The sequence below is a fragment of the Amaranthus tricolor genome, chromosome 6 (genome assembly GCF_026212465.1).
Source record: "Amaranthus tricolor cultivar Red isolate AtriRed21 chromosome 6, ASM2621246v1, whole genome shotgun sequence".
NCBI classification, from domain to species: Eukaryota; Viridiplantae; Streptophyta; class Magnoliopsida; order Caryophyllales; family Amaranthaceae; genus Amaranthus; species Amaranthus tricolor.
Window position 1 is genome coordinate 20,659,068 of NC_080052.1, and position 21,757 is coordinate 20,680,824.

A 21,757-nucleotide genomic window follows, 5' to 3' on the forward strand; every position below is an offset into this window, starting at 1 on the left:
CAAATATTTTAATATGTAGCAAAATGAATACTACGTATATATGAGGAGGGAAGACGTATTAAAAACCAATTAAGTAATATAAACAGTAAAAATCAACTTTTAGGATACAAAAGTTATTTTAGAGCAATTCTATATGAGATCGTTTTATGGTGAGACTTATTTAAGTGACATTTTTAAACAACTAAGATTGATATTTAAATATTTAACGTGAACTATTTAGCCTAAAAAGGTCTCACGGTGAGACAATTTTAAACCTAAGGGGATATGTGTGCTTTTTAAGCTCTAACTTTTTCATTATTAAAAAATATTTGTAAAAATTATACACTGAATATATACCTCCATCAAAATTCCACTGAAATATGTACCTTTAAAAATTAGATATGTACATATAATATGAAATCATGCACTATTGACTTATTGGGACTTATTTATTTTATTCGTAATTAGAAATTTATCCTTTCTTCTATACGAAAGTTGGCAGTAGAGAACTTAGCTTGGACGTCATGTCTTCTCGACTTCCCCCATGGTTCTAGATCACCATCAATTTGTATTATACAAAAAGATTAACAACTGATAAGAATTCCGAAAACACTAAAAAAATTTCAATTAAAAATTTAAACTGATATATTAAAAAAAATATATATATTTTAACTTTTTAATTAATGTCCGCTCATGAGTAGACAAGTAGTGCTACCGCCAAACCCCAATGACACAATCTAGTTAGAAATTAATCTCAAGAGTATTCAAGCCTCAAGTATTAGAAGGCTATCATGTTTCTTTCTAGAAGCAGATTACTAAACGTGACAAAATTTGATGTCACTATGTTAGCTTTATAAATAGATATGTAGTTGATTTGATAAGTAATAAGATCAGATGAGATATTGTTAAAGACTTGAAGATAAGTCTGACGTTTATGAACCAAGTGAAGTGAACTTAAGCTGTTTATTCGGTACGGCACTCCTAGCTCTAGGTTGTTAACTTAATCTCAGTATTTAACACGTTATTAATGTTATAGATACCGAAGCTTATGTAGTTATCTTATTTAATCAACTAATTTTTGGGAACAAATTATAATATATTTTGAGGTCACGATTATTAGCTTAAGCTTTTGGTTGAATTGATTTCTTGACATGGTATCATAAGCCAATGTGAGAAAAAGTCACGGATTCGATTCCAAACTACCCTTCAAATTCAAGTAGAATATTTCTTCACGCAAGGTATAAAAGGACATGTGTAGCATCTAGGGGTGTTCAATAGGTCAGATATGGACTGGGGCGGGCCGGAATTAAGCAAATGTGAATCGATTTGGATAAGGGCCCCTTTAAACTTAATATGGGCTTGACATGGGTCGAACTTTCTTTTTTTGTTTAGAATTAATATAATCTCCATTGATCAATTTATAATAACTTAATTATCATTTATACTAGTTAAATTGTAGAAACATTAATAATCTCCATTAACATTGTCATTTTTAATAATTAAATTATCCATTAGCTGTGCTATTTACAAAGGTCCGTTTTCGACCCTTATTAAGCGCTTTTATAGCCCATTTCATTTTAATTATAGTAGAGTCCATTTTCGGCGCAATCCACTTTCAACCCCGCCCTTACAAATCCAATCTACAAACGGGCCAAATAAAGGCTCAAAATGGAGTTTTGGCCCGTTGAACCCCTAGCCGCATCCACGCTTCTAGCACAAAGAGCTTTCGTGTGAAGACGTGTTAGAAAAAAAAAAAATAAAAAATAAAAAAATAAAAAAAAAAAAATATATATATATATATATATATATATATATATATATATATATATATATATATATATATATATATATATATATATATATAACTTTGAATTTCTTACTTATTATCATTGTTGGAACTGAAAAAATTCAGCTTGTCTTGTATGAGATCGCCTCACTACGGGATAGGAAAATACAATCAATCAATTTCTCTAATTAATTTATTTAAGATTACAAGTGACCGTTTAAAGATTACAAGTAATCACTTTAAGAATATAAAAATGGTCACTGTAAAGGTTAAAAGTGATTAATTACATTTAAGATTTTAACTGACCACTATAAGATTATACGTAATCAATTTAAGACTGAAAATGTATTATTAGATAAGTCTAATTAAAATAGTCTCATTATGAGACTGTATTATTTGAAAATTTGTAAAAGAATCAATCGATTCAAGTTAGTAAAATTAGTGGAATAATAATAATAATAATAAAAACTATGTAAAAATTAAATGAGAAGAACAAAAACAAACGGAGTGAGTAATAAAAACTACATGTGCCTACGGCTACAATCAAGGAAATTAACCACACAATTAATTATTATTATTATTATTATTATTATTATTATTATTATTATTATTATTATTATTATCTCAAAATAAATTTTAAACCTTAATATATCTAAATACACATCATAAATATTATAAAAAATATATAATAAAAAAATATATACATCAAGACGAATCTAACGATATCTCACATAAATATATTTTATCATTTATATATATCTTAAAAATCTTAATCAAATTTCTCTCTCAAAAATAAAATATTCTAACAGGAAGAACATAAAAAAACGGAGAAAGTAATTGTTATTTAAACTCAATTTATTATTATGTTTCTTTTCATTGTGTAGTGAATGAAAAAATAATTATATTTCTCTCATTCTCAAGTATTTCTATTTTACTCATCAATCCCCACCAAATTGATATCAGCGCCAATTAGTGATCAGGTTGTAATTAGCAAAAAAAAAATGATGCATTATAAGACACTCAAATATAAGAATAAAAAATTACTGCCTGAGTTGGTATGATTCTCATGTTCTTTATCAAATCTAGCAATCCTATCTCAAAAGAAATGTAGCAAAAACAACTAGCAAACACTACAACTTATTGGTGCCAAAATAAGCATAAGTTTTAATGAAAGTTGTTTTTGTAAAACTCATCAATTCTATGATATAATTTGACGAGTAATTGACTACAAATGTTGGGAGAAGAGCAAGGTCCACACATCATATAAATAACATTACCTAACGGTCTCATGAATATGCCATCTTCACGAAGCTTTTGAAGTAGAGACGTTGCCATAGTTGATGAATACCTGCATAGCAAAAGTTAGATTTACTTCGTCCATGGAAGTGTAACGAGTACTATTTTCATGTCAACCACTGAGACAACTTAACATCATTATTAAACCCAGTATATGAAGCTCGACCACTAAGACGACTACATTGTAAAAAATGGACGTATGATTAAAAAATAGACAGTTTAGAGCATTATCAATTATGATCAATTTGATCACCAGAATTTACATTTTATAATTTCTTTTATCACCCAATGATCAGAAAATTCATCTTTATTCATAATATGATTGAAACAATCATCAATAATGAGAAAACAATCATTAATGAGAAAATACATCTTTTCTTTTTACTTAATTTCATTATTTTGATGGGGCCAACGATTTTATAGTTGTTTTGTTTCGGATTATAATGACTAAAGTAAATTTACTCATAAAATCATATGCACTCCGTATTCATGTGAAGATGCACATGATGTTTGCTGCCAAGTGTCAATCGGAAACAACTTATTTGTTAATTTATCATTAACAAGGGCAATGTTGCTTACATATGACCCTCTCGAACCCCACCCTAGGTGGGAGTCATATAATGGCATTGAGGCAATAGAATGTTGTAATGTAGTGTTGTAGGAGTATGAAAAGCCAACGAGCACCCACAGAGCAAAACACTTGGGAGTTCTATTCAAATTTTTGTCACAAAAATAAAAGCAATTATCTTCATTTTTGTCGCAAAAATAAAAGCAATTATTTTTATTTTTGTCATTTAGGAGAGTTCATAGATATCACGTTTGATTGACAAGGAATCACTAAGACAAATACTCTAATCCAACCAACCAACAAGCAAAGCTAAGACAAATACTCTAATCCAACCAACCAACTAAGAAAAAATAAAATTGAGTCATTCAAAAATATTACCCGCCACTGGAACCATGAGTTTGGAGCTCCACTGCAAATACAGTCCCCAACACAATCAGTCTTTTGATTTGTGGGTGCATTGAGATTTTGTTAACAAGCTCTGCGTCCCACATCTGAAAACAATGTTGTTCGTACAGAAAAGGAAGACAATAAACAATATATTATTTTCAGAATGACAAACATTCTACAATAAGTCTTCAACAATTGAAGGTATCTACAACATGGATAAATATGGGATTATGTCAAAATTTCCCAAGTCAATTGGAAAAGTGATGAAAATACAATCCTTAATAGCCACAACCATTAGATGTAAAGTGATGAAAATATTATTTCAGAATGACAAACATTCTACAATAAAAAAAGTTTTCTACAACGTACAAAGTGCATATCTAAAGTACTGATCAAGTAATTCATTGAAGATAAGCAGCAGAAATAAGTGAATTTCATATAACCTCTATACTCTTATTTACTTGCTTTCTTTTCATCGGAGTTTCAATGTTCATCCATGTCTGATTCAATTCGTTTACAAGAAAGGCAGACTTCAAGTGAAAGATTCAAAACACACACACGCGTAAACAAAACAACAAAAACCATATAACAAAGATTTTCCGGTTTTATCAAAGTTATCTAAAAATAACATTACTTTGCACCCTCAAATATTGCTGTTTCATTGAAAATAAAGTTTCTTACCTCTTTTAGTGCATTTCCTTCTTGTGTCAAATTAGGATTTTTCTTTTGGTCTTTAAAACTTTTAATAGCTTTAGCAGCAGCCGTACAGCCCATAGCATGTGCCGTATACGAGTGTCCATGTAAAAGTGCTTTCAACTGCAACCGCAATAGAATATAAGAGATATTATTATTACAACAGATGGTTTCAAATCAACCCCATAACATTTTAAAGAAAGAATCTCAAAGATTCAGAGATAGCAATGTATCAGCACATATCACAATACATAGTTTTTGTTCAATTTGGTTATACTCTAGTCAATGAAGCTTTTGATTCTTAAATATTGCCAAGTTTCACATAAAACACCCTCACAAGGTTCATATTTCCTTTGCTGGACGAGTTGCAAGCAAGAGAACTTCAGAGTTAGCAAGGGAAACATATTGAATTGAGGAAATCAAGAAATATCGTATCCAGTATCCACCAGTCTTTCACTGATACACCTAAAGGAATATTTAAGATTTCAATATTTCTAAACCTTAAAATAAATCAAAAGAAACAAAACTGAAGGAGGTTAAAATTTATATCCAAAATTTGATAATAAGAATTCAAGCAATAATATACAGGAAACTAAGCTAGACCATGAGGATTTATTCTTGATTGCTAGTCTTTGGGAGTCCAAAAACAAAGGAAAATTCAATCTTATTCTGAAAGTTCTCAAAATTCTAAAGATATAAAAAAATGTTTAGAAGTTCTTGTAATCATAAGCATTAAAAATGGTATGGAAAAAGTTAAAATTTATGTATGCACCAACCAACTCCACTAATAGCACCGTCCTGGAACTGTCAAGATTTGTGCCAATTGTTACTTACTAGTGCTAATCAAGACATGGTGTAAAAACAAGGTCGCATCGCATCACGTCAGCCGCATTGTAAAGATTTCAAAAAAATGAACCAATATTTCTCGCATTGTAAAGGTGTAAAAAACAATGTTTTGGGCCGTATCAAGGGATATCTTACGGAAATTTGTCATGCATTTCAAATTAAATTGAACGAAGTTTCTGTCCCTCAACATCGTTCGAAGGACATTTTTATGAATGAAGCTTCTGTCCCTCAACATCCCAAAGGACTTTATCTGTAAAAACCAATGAAAGAAATTTTGCACATAATTCCGCTATCAAAATGTAATTTGTCATGAGCATTGTATAAATTAAACACTTATAGTTCCAAGCAAGGTTGTTAAAATGAGGATTTTACTTTGAATCGAAAGCAGCTCTCAAAATCGGATCGAAAGTCGAATTGTAAAATCGACCAATTCTACAAATTTTGCAAGTTTAAGACGTAATTGTTGTTGGTATTTATTGTTGAGATATTTTCAATGTAAAATACACTTGGATTCATTTTTATCTATTATTTTTGTAATATAATTCATAAATTATCTAATTCTTAGTTGTAATTCTATATCATTTAACAAAAAAAGACAAATTGACTTAGAGTCTAGTTAGTCTACACAAACCTAGACAAATAAAGTGCATAGATTAATTTTCACCACTAATAAGAAACTTTTAGATTTAAGTGCATTACAAAAATCACTTACATGTAGGGTTGGGGAAGAATGACTTAAAAGCTTGAGTAAATATGAAAAAAAAAATGATGAGAATAATTGCAGAAAATGACAAACAAAGGTGAAAAGAAGATGTGAAAAGATGTTCTTCTAATTTAAAAGTATCAAATAGGTCAAGAATTATCGCATGACCAATAATATTTAAGAATTATCCCTTCAAATGCCCATTTTGTAAAATCCTACCGATTTTACAATTCTACGATTTTGCCGATTTTAATCGATTCTAACGATTTTGCCAGCGATTTTACCCAGGACCGATTTTAACCCCGATTCAACTCGATAGGTGCAATTGGAATCGTAAAATCGTACGATTTTACGATCCGAATTACGATTTTAACAACCTTGGTTCCAAGTGTAAAATTTACTTTTACATGTAATACGTTGGATGAGTTTCTGGATGTAGATTAGTAGAAGAATGCAAAGGCTTTTAAGGCAAATTAACACACCTACAAGTTTAAATATATACAAGTAGCAACATTTACCATTAATAGGTATATTTTGTAGCTATTCTCATTTACTTTTAAAGCAACTTAACTTGTCAAAAATAAAATAGACAATGGAAGAAAACCTTCCATCAACAGCTAGTAGCAAAAATAGAACATCGGGTAAAACAAGAACAAAATACTCAAATGAGGGATTTAAAGAATAATTCGAGCAACTTACTTTTGACTCTCCCACAAATGCATCAAAAATAGATTCTGATGCTAATGTGGCTGCTAAAGGTATGATCCCTCCAGTCATCAGCTTAGCATAGCAAGCTATATCAGGTGCACAATGAAGTAGCTCTGCAGTAGACTATGAAAATATTCAGGTCAGAAGCATTGACATAACTAGATTAGAAAAATAATTGGAGAAAACAGCTATAACTCAGCAGCTAACCTCTACTCCCAAGCGCCAAAATCCTGTAAAAACCTCATCAAAAATGACTGGAATTTTTTTCTTTTGGCATTCTCTAACAAGGACCCGTTGGAAAACCGGATCAACCATGTGCATGCCACCAGCCGCATGTATAACTATTATAGAGTATAATGGGTCGTTAGTAATCATTTAGGGTTGCAAAAGCTCAATAAAAACATCAAGGATCAGCTTAGAATGACCAACATATTGCTTAAAAACAAATAACATCATTGTAACGAAATGAAAAGATTTATTTAATTGGTCAGAAGCCATCCAGATAAAATAAAATCCATAAGAAATCTCCTTTAACGTCTTCTTATCTGCATAGAATATTCAAAGTTCTCTTCTTTGATGCATATCAAGTGTTATAAAGCAAGAGTTTATCCATTAATGGTGGTCGATTATTAGTTGTTGAGGAATCACAAAAAAAATGGCACTGTAAATAAATGCAATGGTTCTGGTTTTGATAAAAGGATAACTGCGCAGTGTTGGTCGTTGAGAAGAGTTTGACAAGGTTCTTGATATAGATAAATGAATGACAGACATTACGTGATAGAATATGACGTGATGGGGATTCTATATTTTTGGTTATTACTGAACCAAACGTACAACAAGATTTGTGGATTTTATTCTCCCTTACCGCGCCCTTTATTTTTCCCTTATATACACCAAACGGCCCCTTAGGTTTCATTTCTTTACCAGATGCCTGTTCAGATATCATATCAATTCATGAAAAGAACTGTGTGGCAACTAAAAGAAAGCCTCTGAAAATTCTTCCTCGAGAATCTATGACAGGTTCACCAAAGAAAAAAAATACATACACAAATAAAGAAACATAAGCCTAGCAAGAGCGCCATAAAATGACTTAAAGCATTCAAAAAGTTATAAGAGTACAGGATTCAATGCTAAAATAAAACAAAATTTTTAGATGTACATAAGTAAACTATGCTTCAATGCAAATAGAACCAACAATCAAGTGTAGATAATTAAAACGTCCCAAAAACACCACCTTGGACAACTCCAAATGTCTGGGATATGAAACTAATCAAGTCAATTCACACATACTAGATGGCATCAGTAAACAGCAAGAACACAACATCTTATAAACAATGACGTTGAAAATTGATAACAATGTTAACAGCAAAAGCACTCTGCTGAAATCAAAAAAATGTACTCCTAAACACGCTTGCCTGGTTCAATGATTAGAGCAGCTATCCATTTGTTCTGTTCCCTCCTAGAGAATGCCGATAACTGTTTAGATATATAAGATAAATAACTTCTCGAAATGTCTGATGTGCGCCTACTTTTTGAAAAAAGTTCCTCCCGTAATCCAAAAGCTTCACAGAAATTGTCATGTGTAAGATACCAACATTGAGAAACAGAAGAAAAATGGAAGAAATAATGCACTAAACTTACTCAAATCTTCCTGTTTATGTCCTTCAGAAAGAAGTTCACTAGGTAAAAGAACCTTCCATTCTCCACGTTCCATGTACACAGTTGGGGGATCAATAAAGAGACCTCTACCTATGTACCTAGATCAATTAAACATCAATTTTATCAAAGACCTAAACTAGCATGATTCCCTATGCGGTCAATATAATGGACAGATGGAAGCTTTAACACAATTTATTAGTTACATCATATGGAAAGTCAGAAGGTTGGGATAAACTCCCTTAAACCCTACATCGTTTATAAATTCTGTTGACTAAAAAAGAGCAAGGAGAAATTGATAATGGAAGGCATGACATGAAGACATTCAGTATCAAGTAACTCAGCTATGAAAAATGATCAAATTCTATAGGCCTATCAATTGATTAGAAGACAATAATTAGGAGGTTTGTAGCCAAACATTCCTTGCTTATTCCTTCAATAATGTAGTTAGAAAATTTTTCATTTTATTTACATAAGTATTTGAAACTTTTCAGGTCTAGATGTAAATTGACAACCATTTAAAGAAAAAAAACGGAGCTAAACACAATGGACATGACATCAATAACCTCTAGTTCAAAAACTCTCTAGCTCACAACCTAGAAATAGAGAAGTCTTGCTCCAAAGCTCCTTAACTACTAGAATCAAGACAATGTCACTGACTTGTTGGGGCTTTTCATTTCCCTTAAAGTTCCCGTTTAGGTACTTGATACTCCGACACAAATATGACTTCAATACATCATTTATTGGCCAAAATCAGAGATTTATGGGAAAACATCTGAGTATCTTACATGGACATGTACATGTGTCCAACATGAAACTAAAGATTTCATTACATAATCTTGACGTTATGTACTTAAATAGTTTAGAAAAGTGAGTTTTGTTAGAAGGTGATAACCAAAGAATGCAAAAATGCCAATAAATTTGAGGCAGCAGATTGAAGTTGCAGAAACAACATCCACAAAGACAAAGTTTGTCTAATTAACTCTAAATGACTCGGGTGCTTTGTCCAAGCGAACTCAACATCACATATTTACTATTTAGCCAAACTTAGTTTTGGGGCAAGGACTTTGTTGCTATAATCCTAGTCACATTTTCTTCTTTTTTTTAATTATCATGATTTTAACGTGAAAAAGCTAAATAATGTGACATCAATTGATCTCTTATTTTTTATTAAATTTGTTTTAGTTGCTACTGAGATTAACTTTGTGATAGCACATGAAGTAAAACAGGGTTGACACTATAGTGCAAAAACAAGGCCACATCATATCATATCATATCAGCTAAGTTGTAAAGGTTTTCAAATCTACCGAACCAATACTAAGTGCATCATCAAGGTGTAAAAATCCACTTTTTTAGGCATATTAAGGAATATCTTAATGTCTCCGGTAATATTAGGTGCTATGACAACCACATCACATTCATTACTGCATCACATGATACGGTGATTGCATCTAAAACCACAGTTGGTTGGGGATTGAGGGGGGCATGAGAAAGTAAATGTGACACTAGGAAGTCGAAGACTAATTTTTACACAAAATCAACCAATAAATAAAGCTATTTCTATTTAAAGCTAGTCAACATACCATGGCTGTTGGAGAAATCCTGTAAAGGATGATGGTGCTTGTGCTTCCATTGCACCTAGAGTATCACCATGATAAGATCCATTAAGAGCCAGTACCTAAAATGAATGTTTGAGAAAGTTGAATGGAACTGTGGGTCAACAGCGATAATATACTTGAACTTTGAAAATTGCTTTTCTAAACATTCATGCATATCTTCCCTACCAATTCTTTATGTAAATGGAATAGTAAAACATAGATAAACAGAATATGCTCTTGCTCTGCCAATATCTTTGAGGCAACTCATGTCTTTCAAATTATACTTTCGTACTAATACGTGTGGAAAATTAGTCAGTGTTATTCGCTCTTGTACTGTTTAGTTGGCTTGTCGCACAGAAGGGGTGGCCAAAACGTATTTGAGTCTTTCAATTCCGTGTGTGATCTACACTTGTCAAATAATTGATGACATGTGGTATTTGAGTCAATTCAATTTTTTTTAAAACAGTGGCATCCCTCACTACCAACCATATATATTACCATACTTAAGACATAGAAGACTAGGTGCTTGGTGAGGCATCAATGATATTTGAGTGGGGGCTGGAGCCAAATGTTAACCTATCATTGGATTGAGTACAAGAGCCAAATGTTAACCATACAGTATCATGCAACCGAGTGAGTACAAGAGCTACAAGTGAACAATTATTTGATTTAGGGTGGAGGACTATTTCTCAATACAACAAAAGATGTACTGGAGAAATTGTTGTGATACTTAGGAGTGAATTGACTATGCGAGCACTTATTGTCAATGGATATTTGGACTAGTGAAGAAAAGCAAGTTGTTGGAAGGGAACAACTAGTTTACTGAGGAAGATATGTATTTATGACAGAGGATATGCTGTTGCACAAATGCAACAAAAAGTCTGGGGTTATGCAGCTTCTTGTACAGAATGCTTCAGATTCATGATATACATTCATAACGTGACACTTGCCGAACCATTCATGAGGAAAGACAACGATAGAAACATAAAACAGAAGTCAACTTTAAAACCTTAAACTTTCCAATTGTGACCCTAACTTTTGACCAAAAAAACTAGGAAAATTGGATTTAAAGACAGGAACTTTGTCTCTTCCGCTTTTAAAGGTTTCAATTTTGATATATCTTTTAAAGGTTCAAACTTTAAATTGAATCTTCTTTTAAAGATGTTTTTGACCGGTAACCTAGTCAACAGGTCATCTTCAACCTTTTTTGATTATCTTTTATTTACACTTATTTTATAATTAAAATATCATTTAAAAAATAATATCTTCACCCTTCCACTTTCTTCCCTCTTGATCCTCCATTTTTTCAGACACTCGCCACTTCATGAAATTCTGTGCATTGTAATTTGTAATGGATGCTTGAGTACAAAATTGCAATTGCCGATTAAAAAGTAAGAAAGAGAGAAAGAGTGAAGATGCCAAGAGAAATCTCCGCATTTGGTCAGCCTCAATGGGTTTTTTTCTTCGTTGTTCCCACTATTCTCTTCACATTTGTATTTACCATCAATTATCAGGTAAAATAAAATAATCACAGAAATTAAAGGAAATAATTTCTGGATCAAGAAATTGAAATGGGTTTTTAAATCAACTAAGAAAAACAAACCCAAAAAACCCCCAAAAATTGAGATGGGTTCTTTAGTAAAAAATTAAGATTGGTTTGTGAGTAAATTTATAAGGGGATTGAAATCAAAAACTCAAACTCAGTGCATGATGTTAATTTATTTTAGTAGAGATTTAAGGACTTTTCATTTAATTAAATATACAAATGATTAAGAAATAGTGAACAGGCAGAAAGTGAGGATGAAAGAGATGAACAAGGATTAAAATGGTGAAGAAGTCATGGTGGAAGGGAAGAAATCATATGAAGAAACAAAAGAGATGAAAAAGATTAAAATGGTGAAGAGAGCATGGTTGAGAATAAGAAATCAGGAGAAGAAATCAAAAAGAGGAAGAAGGGAACCTGTGATTCCAAGTTATGAAAACTAGAACATCTTAAAAGAAAATCTAGTTAAAAGTTGAAACCTTTATAAGAGAAAGTTCGTACCTTTAAAATCAAATTTTTCAAAAAACTAAATCCTGCTAAAAGGCAGCAACCTTTGCTGCTTTAGTAGCAGATGTACCATATCTTTAACTAATAGGTGTTCCTTGAAATAGAAGAACATTTTCGCAATCCACTCCTCAAATGCTTCCATTTTTCAAATAACTTCTCCCCTAATCCCCTTTAAGTAATTTCTCTTCTACACTGAAATTTGTAAAAGCAGTGATGAACTAGAAATAATCTATAAAAGTTCAAAGCGCTAATGAGAAACAAAGAAGAGGTGAACCCACCCTGAACTCTACGGATCTCTTAGAATTGTGTTCAGAAAGATCCACAATGGTTTCATGATCATGCAAGAATTTGCGAAATGCCATCTTAAGAGCAACTTCAACAGCAGTCGATCCATTATCGGAAAAGAATGCCCGAGATGCCCAACCTATACAAATCAAATCCATATGAAGTAGCTAGAGGAGAAAACTTTATAAAATATAATAAAAACTCAAACTATGTGTCCACATTAAGACACATCATATTTTGGCTAAACATGGAAGCTTTCTTAGGCAACACAAAATTCTGACAGCAACATAATTATCCTACAAACAAAACACCTATGTATAAATAAGAATTTTACCAGCCAAAAGTTTGCTAGGTATCCACTTTTACACAATATGTGTAACAGATGGATAAATCCTATTCAGAACTCAGAAAAACTAGCAAAAAGGACAATAGGACTGCACAAAACACCGGAGACCACGCCTGCAATTACGATCTAGTTTCACCGCACACTAGATCCAAAAACATCCAAATGCATGAATGCACAATCATAAAAGGAGATGTCAAGAAATAGAATCTCACAATAGACAAATATACACATGTGTTGCACACAAAACAACGAAATCTCAGTGTCAAACAATCAGATAACAGACTACATAGACACTACAGCCAAGATGCAAGCACTAGCGCACTGGAACACAAAACATACAATAAACATGAGAAAACATGCATAACCTTAAGGTAGAACTTGAAAGTTACAGACGCACGCACCCATTAAAACCCGTATGAAATACTCCAGTAAACAAAATTCCAACATACAAAATTTATAGGAAGATGAACTTACAAACATTTAGACCAAAATAACAAGACTATTCTCCTTACAAAGAAAGGTAACATTATAGAGCAAAGATCACCTTTTCCAACCCCTTCCAGCAAAAGTTCAGCAGTGTCCAATGCTGGTTCATTGACATTCTCAGGAAACATCACATGCCCATATCTAGCAGCAGCATAGCCCATATCTCTAGCCAATTCAATCTAAAACCACCTAGAATTATAAACAACTTAACTTCCACAAGAAGTAAGAGTTGAAACTTCACATCAAGCTATCAAGCATCTTTAAAATATTTAATAATATTTTTGTGAAGTATAGAAGAGCAAAGAAAAAAGGAATATTATAATTGTTCCCTTTCTATTTGAGTTCAAGATAAGTTTTTATATCCACTTTTACTTAATTCATATTCACTACATCATGTTACTATCCAATATTTCATCACCCCAATGCCATTGAGTGGCTTAGAGGGGACGAATGTACACAACCTTCCCTTGTTATAACAAAGAGGTAGTTTCCGATTGACCTTTAATTACAAATATCATCTTCAACTTCACATAAATAAGAATGCCAAGATGATATAGTTTACTATAATCCGAAACTAAAAAACTGTATATTTTTGACTCTATTGAGATTTGAGAATGGAAGTGAACATTGTTTACTTTCAACTATATCATATTAAAGATCAAATCTTACCCATAAATTAACCTTCCCTAATATTCGTGGAAAGCCCGTGCAATAGTCATTATGGGACAGGAATACTTATGGTTATCCGCTTTGAGATCTAATTTTCAAGGCATATTGTGAAAAATAATCACAAGACAAGGTCTACTTAGAATACAAATTCAAAGTGCCTCACTGGCTCTACATTTCTTTGGAGCATAATTTCAGAGACTAAGAAAGGAACAACGACATTCAAAAGGGTGGCTCAAGAAGAGTTATCTATATCAAATTTGGTATAAGGAAAACAAGTTGGTGTCCACATGTGTTTCTGAAGAAATATAAAGACAACGGTCAACAAGTTTTTTGATAAGGTGATATACCCAATTTCCTTTTCAGACACTAAACTGCTCAACAAGTTTTTTGATAAGGTGATATACCCAATTTCCTTTTCAGACACTAAACTGCTTAAATCAGATACTACAAACACATAAAAAGATGATGTTTTACATAATATTCAATCTTGAAACATTCTGATTCACCGAGTCACAAGTTCACACCATATGCTCTTTCATTTGTAAAAATAGAGAAATGAAAGAACGAAAAATGAGTGATGCCTCTCAGAAAAGAGTGATCATGACTTCGTGAGTAATATTATACAAAATTAATAGTCAGCCTCAACTGAAAAATTTGAACAGATAATTCATGAAAGAGCATAAAACTCTGAACCTGTAAGGAAGAATTAGGTCCTTGAGTCCACCAACTGGCACAAGCGTCATACTGCTGAGTTATGACATCACGAGTGTCAACCTGAAGTTATTGAAAGTGAAAGGTTAGTGGAAAAAAGTAAAATAAACGGAACCTGTGCCAACCATAAGTGAAAGGGTACGAGATGCTCACGATACAGTTTCTCTAATTCATCTAGACTGTCCTAGAGGTGACAAAACATGCGTATCAAGAGTTAGAAATTGCCAATCGACCTCCAGTGTCAGAAATGAATATGAAATTCAGGGACTATAGAAGTACAACGAGTGATAAAAACTAGAGAAGTAATTATAAATAAACCGCAAGACTATCAAATTCAGATGGAATCATGGAAGGGCCTATGACAAGAGTACATGAAAAATGGACACCAAGCATATCAGTAAACCATAGACACTCAAAATACCATAAAAGCAAAGTCAGTAACATATATTCAGAGACAAAAAGCCAAGTATTATTCATTAAGAAAACATTTAAGGCTCGTCAATATTGAAAAAGAAACTTATTGCAACCTTGTGAACAGCAAAGTTTTCACCGCATCGCGAATCAATCACTGTAACTTTTTCCTTTGGTACTAAATGATGTTGCGTAAATGGCCACCACAAAATATCTCCTGCCTTCTTTCGAGAGTCATGCAATTTCTTTACTCGCTCACAAAATGCAGACAGTAATTCTTGCTTGAGTGAGGCAAAAACATCATGGCATTCATCGAACCATTCCATCAGATCATCGGACATATCTTGGGGAACAGGTGGCAAAGAAAAAACTGGCAAGCTGGGAAATTTACATCATAATTAGAAAAATGACTTTAAGATCTACAAGAAACCATCGTAATTTCTGCACAGGTCAATTAAGACTCAGGAAGGAAAGAAAGGAAAAAAAAGTCTACAATAGGAGTAGATAATATTGAAATGGATTCCTTATCATAAGAATAACTTAAAACAGCATATTTTATGAATCATTACTTGAACAAATTAAGAAATGGTCTGGTAAAAAAAGTGGTAAGATACAATGCAGAATATATTGTTAAAAACTCCCATCCCTTTCGCCCCCTCCCCCTTCTGGCCAACAATGTTCTGAAATCCAAATGCAAAAAGCTTGGAGAAAGAGGAGAGAGAAACCTCCAACGGTATCATCCAGAGCCACTGATGCACTCGGAAATATATGTATAGCAATGGCAAAGAAATAACCGTAGTCAGCAAGTAATTTACAAATTCTCATACATAAACCATGTAGTGAAAAGAAAGCATATCTTGTCCTCTTATGTTACCTATTTTGTAAATATGATAGCAAGGGGCCATCATTGCCAAGGCCGCAATCTTCAATAACAACAGCTACAATATCATATCCTCGAAGCTTTAAAGTTTCATATGCAGAGATTGTTCCAGAAATACCACCCAATCTTCCATCTCCGATGAGAATAACAGGTAAACGGAAAGGCCTACAAATTATGAAAGAAGCAAAATCAATATGGAAGCACTGCGATGATTCAGGAAGAATAAGAAACTCCAAGATTTTTCCACCACCTCAACCTCAAGCAGAGTGAAAGATGTATGTGTATTTAAGTTTTATATATTTAAATCAGCGAAGAAATTTATAGCTTATTAGCTTCATCTAGCAATAACTGAATTAGATAGATTTTGTGCCCTATGGAGGCACAGAAAGCAATAAACTCAATGTTTTCATGAATCATATTTACGTTTGCAATATGATACACATTTTCTTCTTCATTAAAAATATTTATCAAATAAAAACAGGGGGAGAAAAAGAAAACTACCAAGTCCATAAGAAACCGCTACTTAAAAAATTACCCCTTGATAATCAAAATAAAGTCATAACAATCGCCTACTTCCTCTATTCAGGGCCCAATTTCCATTATTTCTTTATAATATTGATCAATAATGTGACCGGAGTAAATTTGACAATGTCTAATATGCTTCAATATCATCACCATGTCCAACACTCCAAACCGAAAGATGCAAATACTTTCTGAAAGATTTGTTCATGTTTAATTCAAACAATAGATGCAAATATGAATAAAAAGATGGAACGAATCTTTGGAAAGACGAAGTAATACTTTTTATTGGATCAATTGATCAATTAACAAGACAACCCTAGTTACTATCTCACTTGAACACAAGTAAGACGTCTATAAGGAATGTGTACACAATGCTATTGCGACCAAAATAAGTAATACAATTGTCACCAAACCCATATTATAAAGAGATGTAATTCAAATCTAAAGGTTAGTTTTAAAAGGGGTGGGGCATCCTAAGGCGCTAAAAATCTTCAAAGCTTTACTCTAGGCACCAAGTCTTCGGTTGAGAGGCGCCTGAAGACTTAAAAATTTTAATAAAAACCCCAAGAAAAAATAGAAAAAATCTAGAAAAAAGGGAATAAAAAAAATGAAGAACAAAACATAATTTAAGAAGAAGAAAAAGAGAAGAGAAAACATATGTGATGAGCACACGTATAAGATAGGCTTTCGAGGTCAACACCTAAAGGCGGTCTAGGGCGCTTTGAGACGCTTTCCTTTAGACACTATAAGGCGCTTAGAGGTTTCCCTAAAGAATCGCCTCACCTAACACTGTCAAGGTGCCAAACCTATCGCCCCCAAGGTATTATTAATATTAAATATAAATATCGATATCAAAGGGAATATTGTCCATATTCACATACTCGTTATATCCCAATTCATTATCTTACCATTGTGATGCTCCAACTTGAGTATGGGTGTTCTACTCGTGTAGGGATCCGAGTGCCACACTCATCAAATTTAAATTTTCAGGGTAGGGTACTCGTTTTTAAAGAGTTTAATTCTTAAATCTGAACTCATTTGTTCAAGCAAAGTGTAGTTTTATTTGTAAAGTCACATTTATTTTGCTGTAGTGAAATAAAAAAGATAAGAAAATAGAGATAGCTATTGTGTTATTAGAACCAACTAAGACATAAAAACGATACTCCTTTCAATCAATTACATGTGAACTACTAAAAGACAACTTTTTAAGAAAAGATTTAAAGATGAATCTTTTTTTATACAAAGACTGCTAGGCAACTATAGCAAAAATTTATTCTTTTTCCTTCACCCTTCCCATCAAAAATTATGCATCTTCTTATCACTCTCCTTCTCTACATCGATTTCCTTATCTCTTTCTCCTTCTGTGCACATATTGAGATCCATCACACCATTAATGGTGACTTAAAAAACCTTTCGATACCTTTACCCTTTGTTTGGTGTCTGATTTTAAGATTTAGGGTTTTCTCTGATTTAGTGAAAGGTCCATATTCTTTTTAATGAGTATGACCTATATGACCTATATTCCATGTTGGAACTCAATCGTGTCAGCACCGCTATGGTGGGGAGATGTCGAGTCTGAGCTCCTCAACTTGACTGTCACAAATCAGAATGTTCCATATAAATAAGAAAGGTCAAAGGTCGCTCAAATCCACTAATCATCAACAATACAATTTTACTACTTTTCCTAACTGTTTGTCCTACTTTCCAAAACAAGTGATTTCATAAGTTTACTAAATTTAAAATCTATGCTAATTTCATCACATATTTTAATAAAAGTATCTCATTGTAATTTTTTTAAATTAATTTGTCCTTCAGCCCTTAATCTCATTATGAAATAATACCTCCACTATCTCATCATAAAAACAATACCTCCAATATCTCATTATTAATTACCAACTACCTTTAAATTTCGCTAACTTCCACCATTTCATCATTCAAAATTGTCTCTACTATCTCGTTATTTCCATTATCTCATTCTTAAAAAATATCACCCACTTATTTTCAAAAAAATTTACAATCCAATTTATTCCAAATAAAGTATAAACAATTAAATAGGAATGAATGAGTATATCTCGAGAACATATAATTCCTCAATGAGTCAAGCAATGATAAACATATGAATAACCATCAGAATTCTTGCAAGCACGCGAATTGCATAAAAGGAACTTACATGTGAACAATGTGCACGAAAATCATAATATCTAGTTCAAGTAACATGGTTCATGTGCATAAGGTCTCATTCAAATTTTTATTGCTTAAATCTAATTACAAAAATTAGCAAGATTCCCAAGTGTGCAAGGCCTAAATTGACGGGTTTTGGAATAATTGTGTGTGTGACAATTTTGACAACAAAACCAGCGGCTGTTTAGCAGAATTTGAGATACATTTCTGTTTCCTCTCTTTGGTCCCTTTTTGGTGAGCTTCAGGAAACTTCGAGATCCATCCATTGTTTCCTTAATTTGGTAGATTGTGTTTACATATTTTTCATATGTATATGACTAATTTAGGAAGCACTGTCACGATTTTAACAGGTATGTGTAGGCTGATTTTCGGTTACAATAGGACTAAATAATCTGATTAACTTCTAGCTTATTTTTGTGCTATTAGCTAAATAATAATAATATAGATTTTTAATTTAAACCTTAATATAAAAAAAGTAACATGATTTCAAAAGATTTGAGAAAGAATTAATTGAGTTAAGAAACATGAGGTTTTTGTGTTTCTCCTTGTTGTAGGTTAAACAATCCTTTTCTTGCTTTCTCAACTGCAAGTGGTCCTCTTGAGTCGTCAAAATCTTCACGTGGTGCGTGAGTGGTTCTTCCATCCAAAGTTCTAGATCTTTTGTGGATGAGTGTTCTCCAAAAGCTTTTAAATTTAATTTCACAAACGTCAAATATCATATCTAGTCGGATCATAATTTCCCAATTAACCAAGAAACAGGACAAAGAATTAACATCGGAATATATAGCTACACAGCTTATTTGTATCGTTGGAGAATGCTTTTTCTTATATTCAAAAATAGCCCAGTTCTGTTGGATGTCAATCCGCCAAGTTGGCTTTATTACCGAACCAACTTAATCAAATCTTATATACTGTATCATTGGATTCATTCTATGTATATAAATATTATTATTATTATTATTATTATTATTATTATTATTATTATTATTATTATTATTATTAATAATAATAAAAATAATTAAAAACAATAAAAACTACTTAAGCAAAAACATAAATTTATAGTACCTGTATAAATCACATTGAAGAGTTCCAGAAGGAGCCGGACTAGCAACACCACCGGCAGTCTCAATCAAGCTCCAACATTCACCATGCTTTTGCTCGCCTTCCACACCCATCCACAAGCTTTTCTCCACCATTTTCAACAATTCTTCATCATCCACAGCTCCATTTTCTCTCTCCACTGCCAAATGCGGCGAAACCGGTTCCTTCCATGCATACAATGTCTTACAAATCAACCTCTTTTCTCCAAAACTCAACTCTCCTCCCACTTTCTTCTCCTCGTACCAATTCAAAATGTCCTTTGAAGCGGCATTCGACGCTTTAATGACATGATTAGAGGCGAGGAGAGAAAGTTCAGTTTGACGACGAACGAAGAGGTCGGAAACCTTGCGAAAGACGAAGCGGGAGTCCGAATCGGACGGGAACCCAGTTTGCACCGGTTTGATGTAATGAAATTGAGAGGAATTCGGGGATTCGAGGACGGATGAAGCGATTCCGGCGGAAATTAGGGTTTTTCCGAGGTTAGTGTTAGAAGCCCAAATTGTGTAGATAGGATGAGAAAGAGGAAGGGAGGAGAAGAAGCGAGGGCTATGGAGGCGATAGAGGGAAGTTGAGGAGGAATGGCGGAAGGTCTTAAGGAGAATGGAGATGGCTTTCATGGCGGATGAAGAGAGACAAGGAAGTCTTAAAGTGAAGGAGTGAGAAGTAACAGATTACAGAAGGATGGTCCGTGGATGATTATAAAATAGAATTTGAATTAGTACTTTAGAAGGGGAACCAGGACATTTCGGAAGTTAGGTGGGAAACGGTTATGCTTGCTAGGGACTTAGGTGTGTGGTTGTTTTGTTTAGGACTTTTTAAACTTTGATGTAACACAAATTCTTGTTTTGGATGGTCCTAAACTTAGGACACTATTTCTCTATAATCACTATGCCTTAAAATGATAATATGGGCTTTACAATAATAAAAAGTGATAATATATGCTTAAAAAGTGATCACATAAGCCTTAAAAAGTGATCACATAAATGTGATCACATAAGCTTTAAAATTGATCACATAGTAGACTAGCTCAGTTACCATGTCCTAAATATAGGACGGCCGCATATGAGATTGTCTCTTGATCTAACACTTTGCGTTAAATTAGCTTATTGATGTGCTGGGTTAATAAAATGTGAATACTTTTTTATCATTTCTGATTTGTTTGACTTTGGAACAATTTCGAGAAAATTTGTAAAAATTTATTTTTTTAAGAAAATATTAAAAAAACCCCATTAATAAGCGTTTTGGGCCCGAAGTCCGAACTTATGGTAAGAAAATAGCCTATTGTTAATATGGCTTGTTTTTAATCGAACTGCAATTCAAGAGAATGTTCAACTTTAAAAGGACATAGATAGTTACCGAAAGTGGCTTGTTGGTAACTTGGCATATGGTGATGTTGATGGTGATGGTGCTTCTTCTTTGTTCTTTATGTACTCTCATGATTATTCTTGTACCCGTCTTGCCAATGACTCCAAGGTTGCCAATAAGGGAGGAGCAGAAGGCAATTCAATGGTTAGAGAGGTAAGAACACCTCCAATAGCTACCAATTACACAAATTGATAACTCAAAAATAGCAGAAATAATCCGAATAAATTAATTCACCAAATTTATACTTATCACCAATTCAACACACTCAAATATCACCAATAAACCATAATAAAAATCAGCAATTAATCAAGATAAAGCAAGTAATAATTAAGGGCAAAGACACAAGATTTTTACGTGGAAAACCTCTTCGGTGTGAAGAGTAAAAACCACGAAACTGTAGGAGTCCACCCAAAATTTCCTTATTATGATGAAAAGGAAGTTACACAAACCCAATCCAAGTTCTCCAAAGGGTCCTCAAACTACCCAAGAACAAACAACCATAATAAGCTACAACTGAGAAACAAAAGAGG

General features: G+C 32.9%; 1 protein-coding gene across 3 annotated transcripts; it reads right to left on the bottom strand.

The window, feature by feature from the left end:
• Nucleotides 1-127: 127 nt before the first annotated feature.
• Nucleotides 128-20,662, bottom strand: LOC130814688 (bifunctional dethiobiotin synthetase/7,8-diamino-pelargonic acid aminotransferase, mitochondrial). 3 transcript variants are annotated; one of them, XM_057680835.1, is made up of 16 exons: nt 19,827-20,660; nt 16,053-16,223; nt 15,295-15,556; nt 14,750-14,830; nt 13,446-13,566; nt 12,549-12,694; nt 10,206-10,300; nt 8,608-8,723; nt 8,382-8,528; nt 7,174-7,307; nt 6,958-7,089; nt 4,698-4,832; nt 4,008-4,120; nt 3,043-3,113; nt 1,860-1,915; nt 128-529 (listed from the first exon to the last, which is right to left on the bottom strand). In XM_057680835.1, exons 1-15 carry the CDS (start codon nt 20,477-20,479, stop codon nt 1,866-1,868), a joined length of 2,427 nt encoding a protein of 808 aa, XP_057536818.1. In that variant the 5' UTR covers nt 20,480-20,660; the 3' UTR covers nt 128-529; nt 1,860-1,865. The 3 variants fall into 3 exon arrangements, with proteins under 3 accessions (XP_057536818.1, XP_057536817.1, XP_057536816.1); XM_057680834.1 differs by lacking the exon at nt 1,860-1,915 and having other exon boundaries at nt 132-529; nt 19,827-20,662; XM_057680833.1 differs by lacking the exons at nt 128-529; nt 1,860-1,915 and having other exon boundaries at nt 2,691-3,113; nt 19,827-20,658.
• Between the last annotated feature and the right edge of the window lie 1,095 nt (nt 20,663-21,757).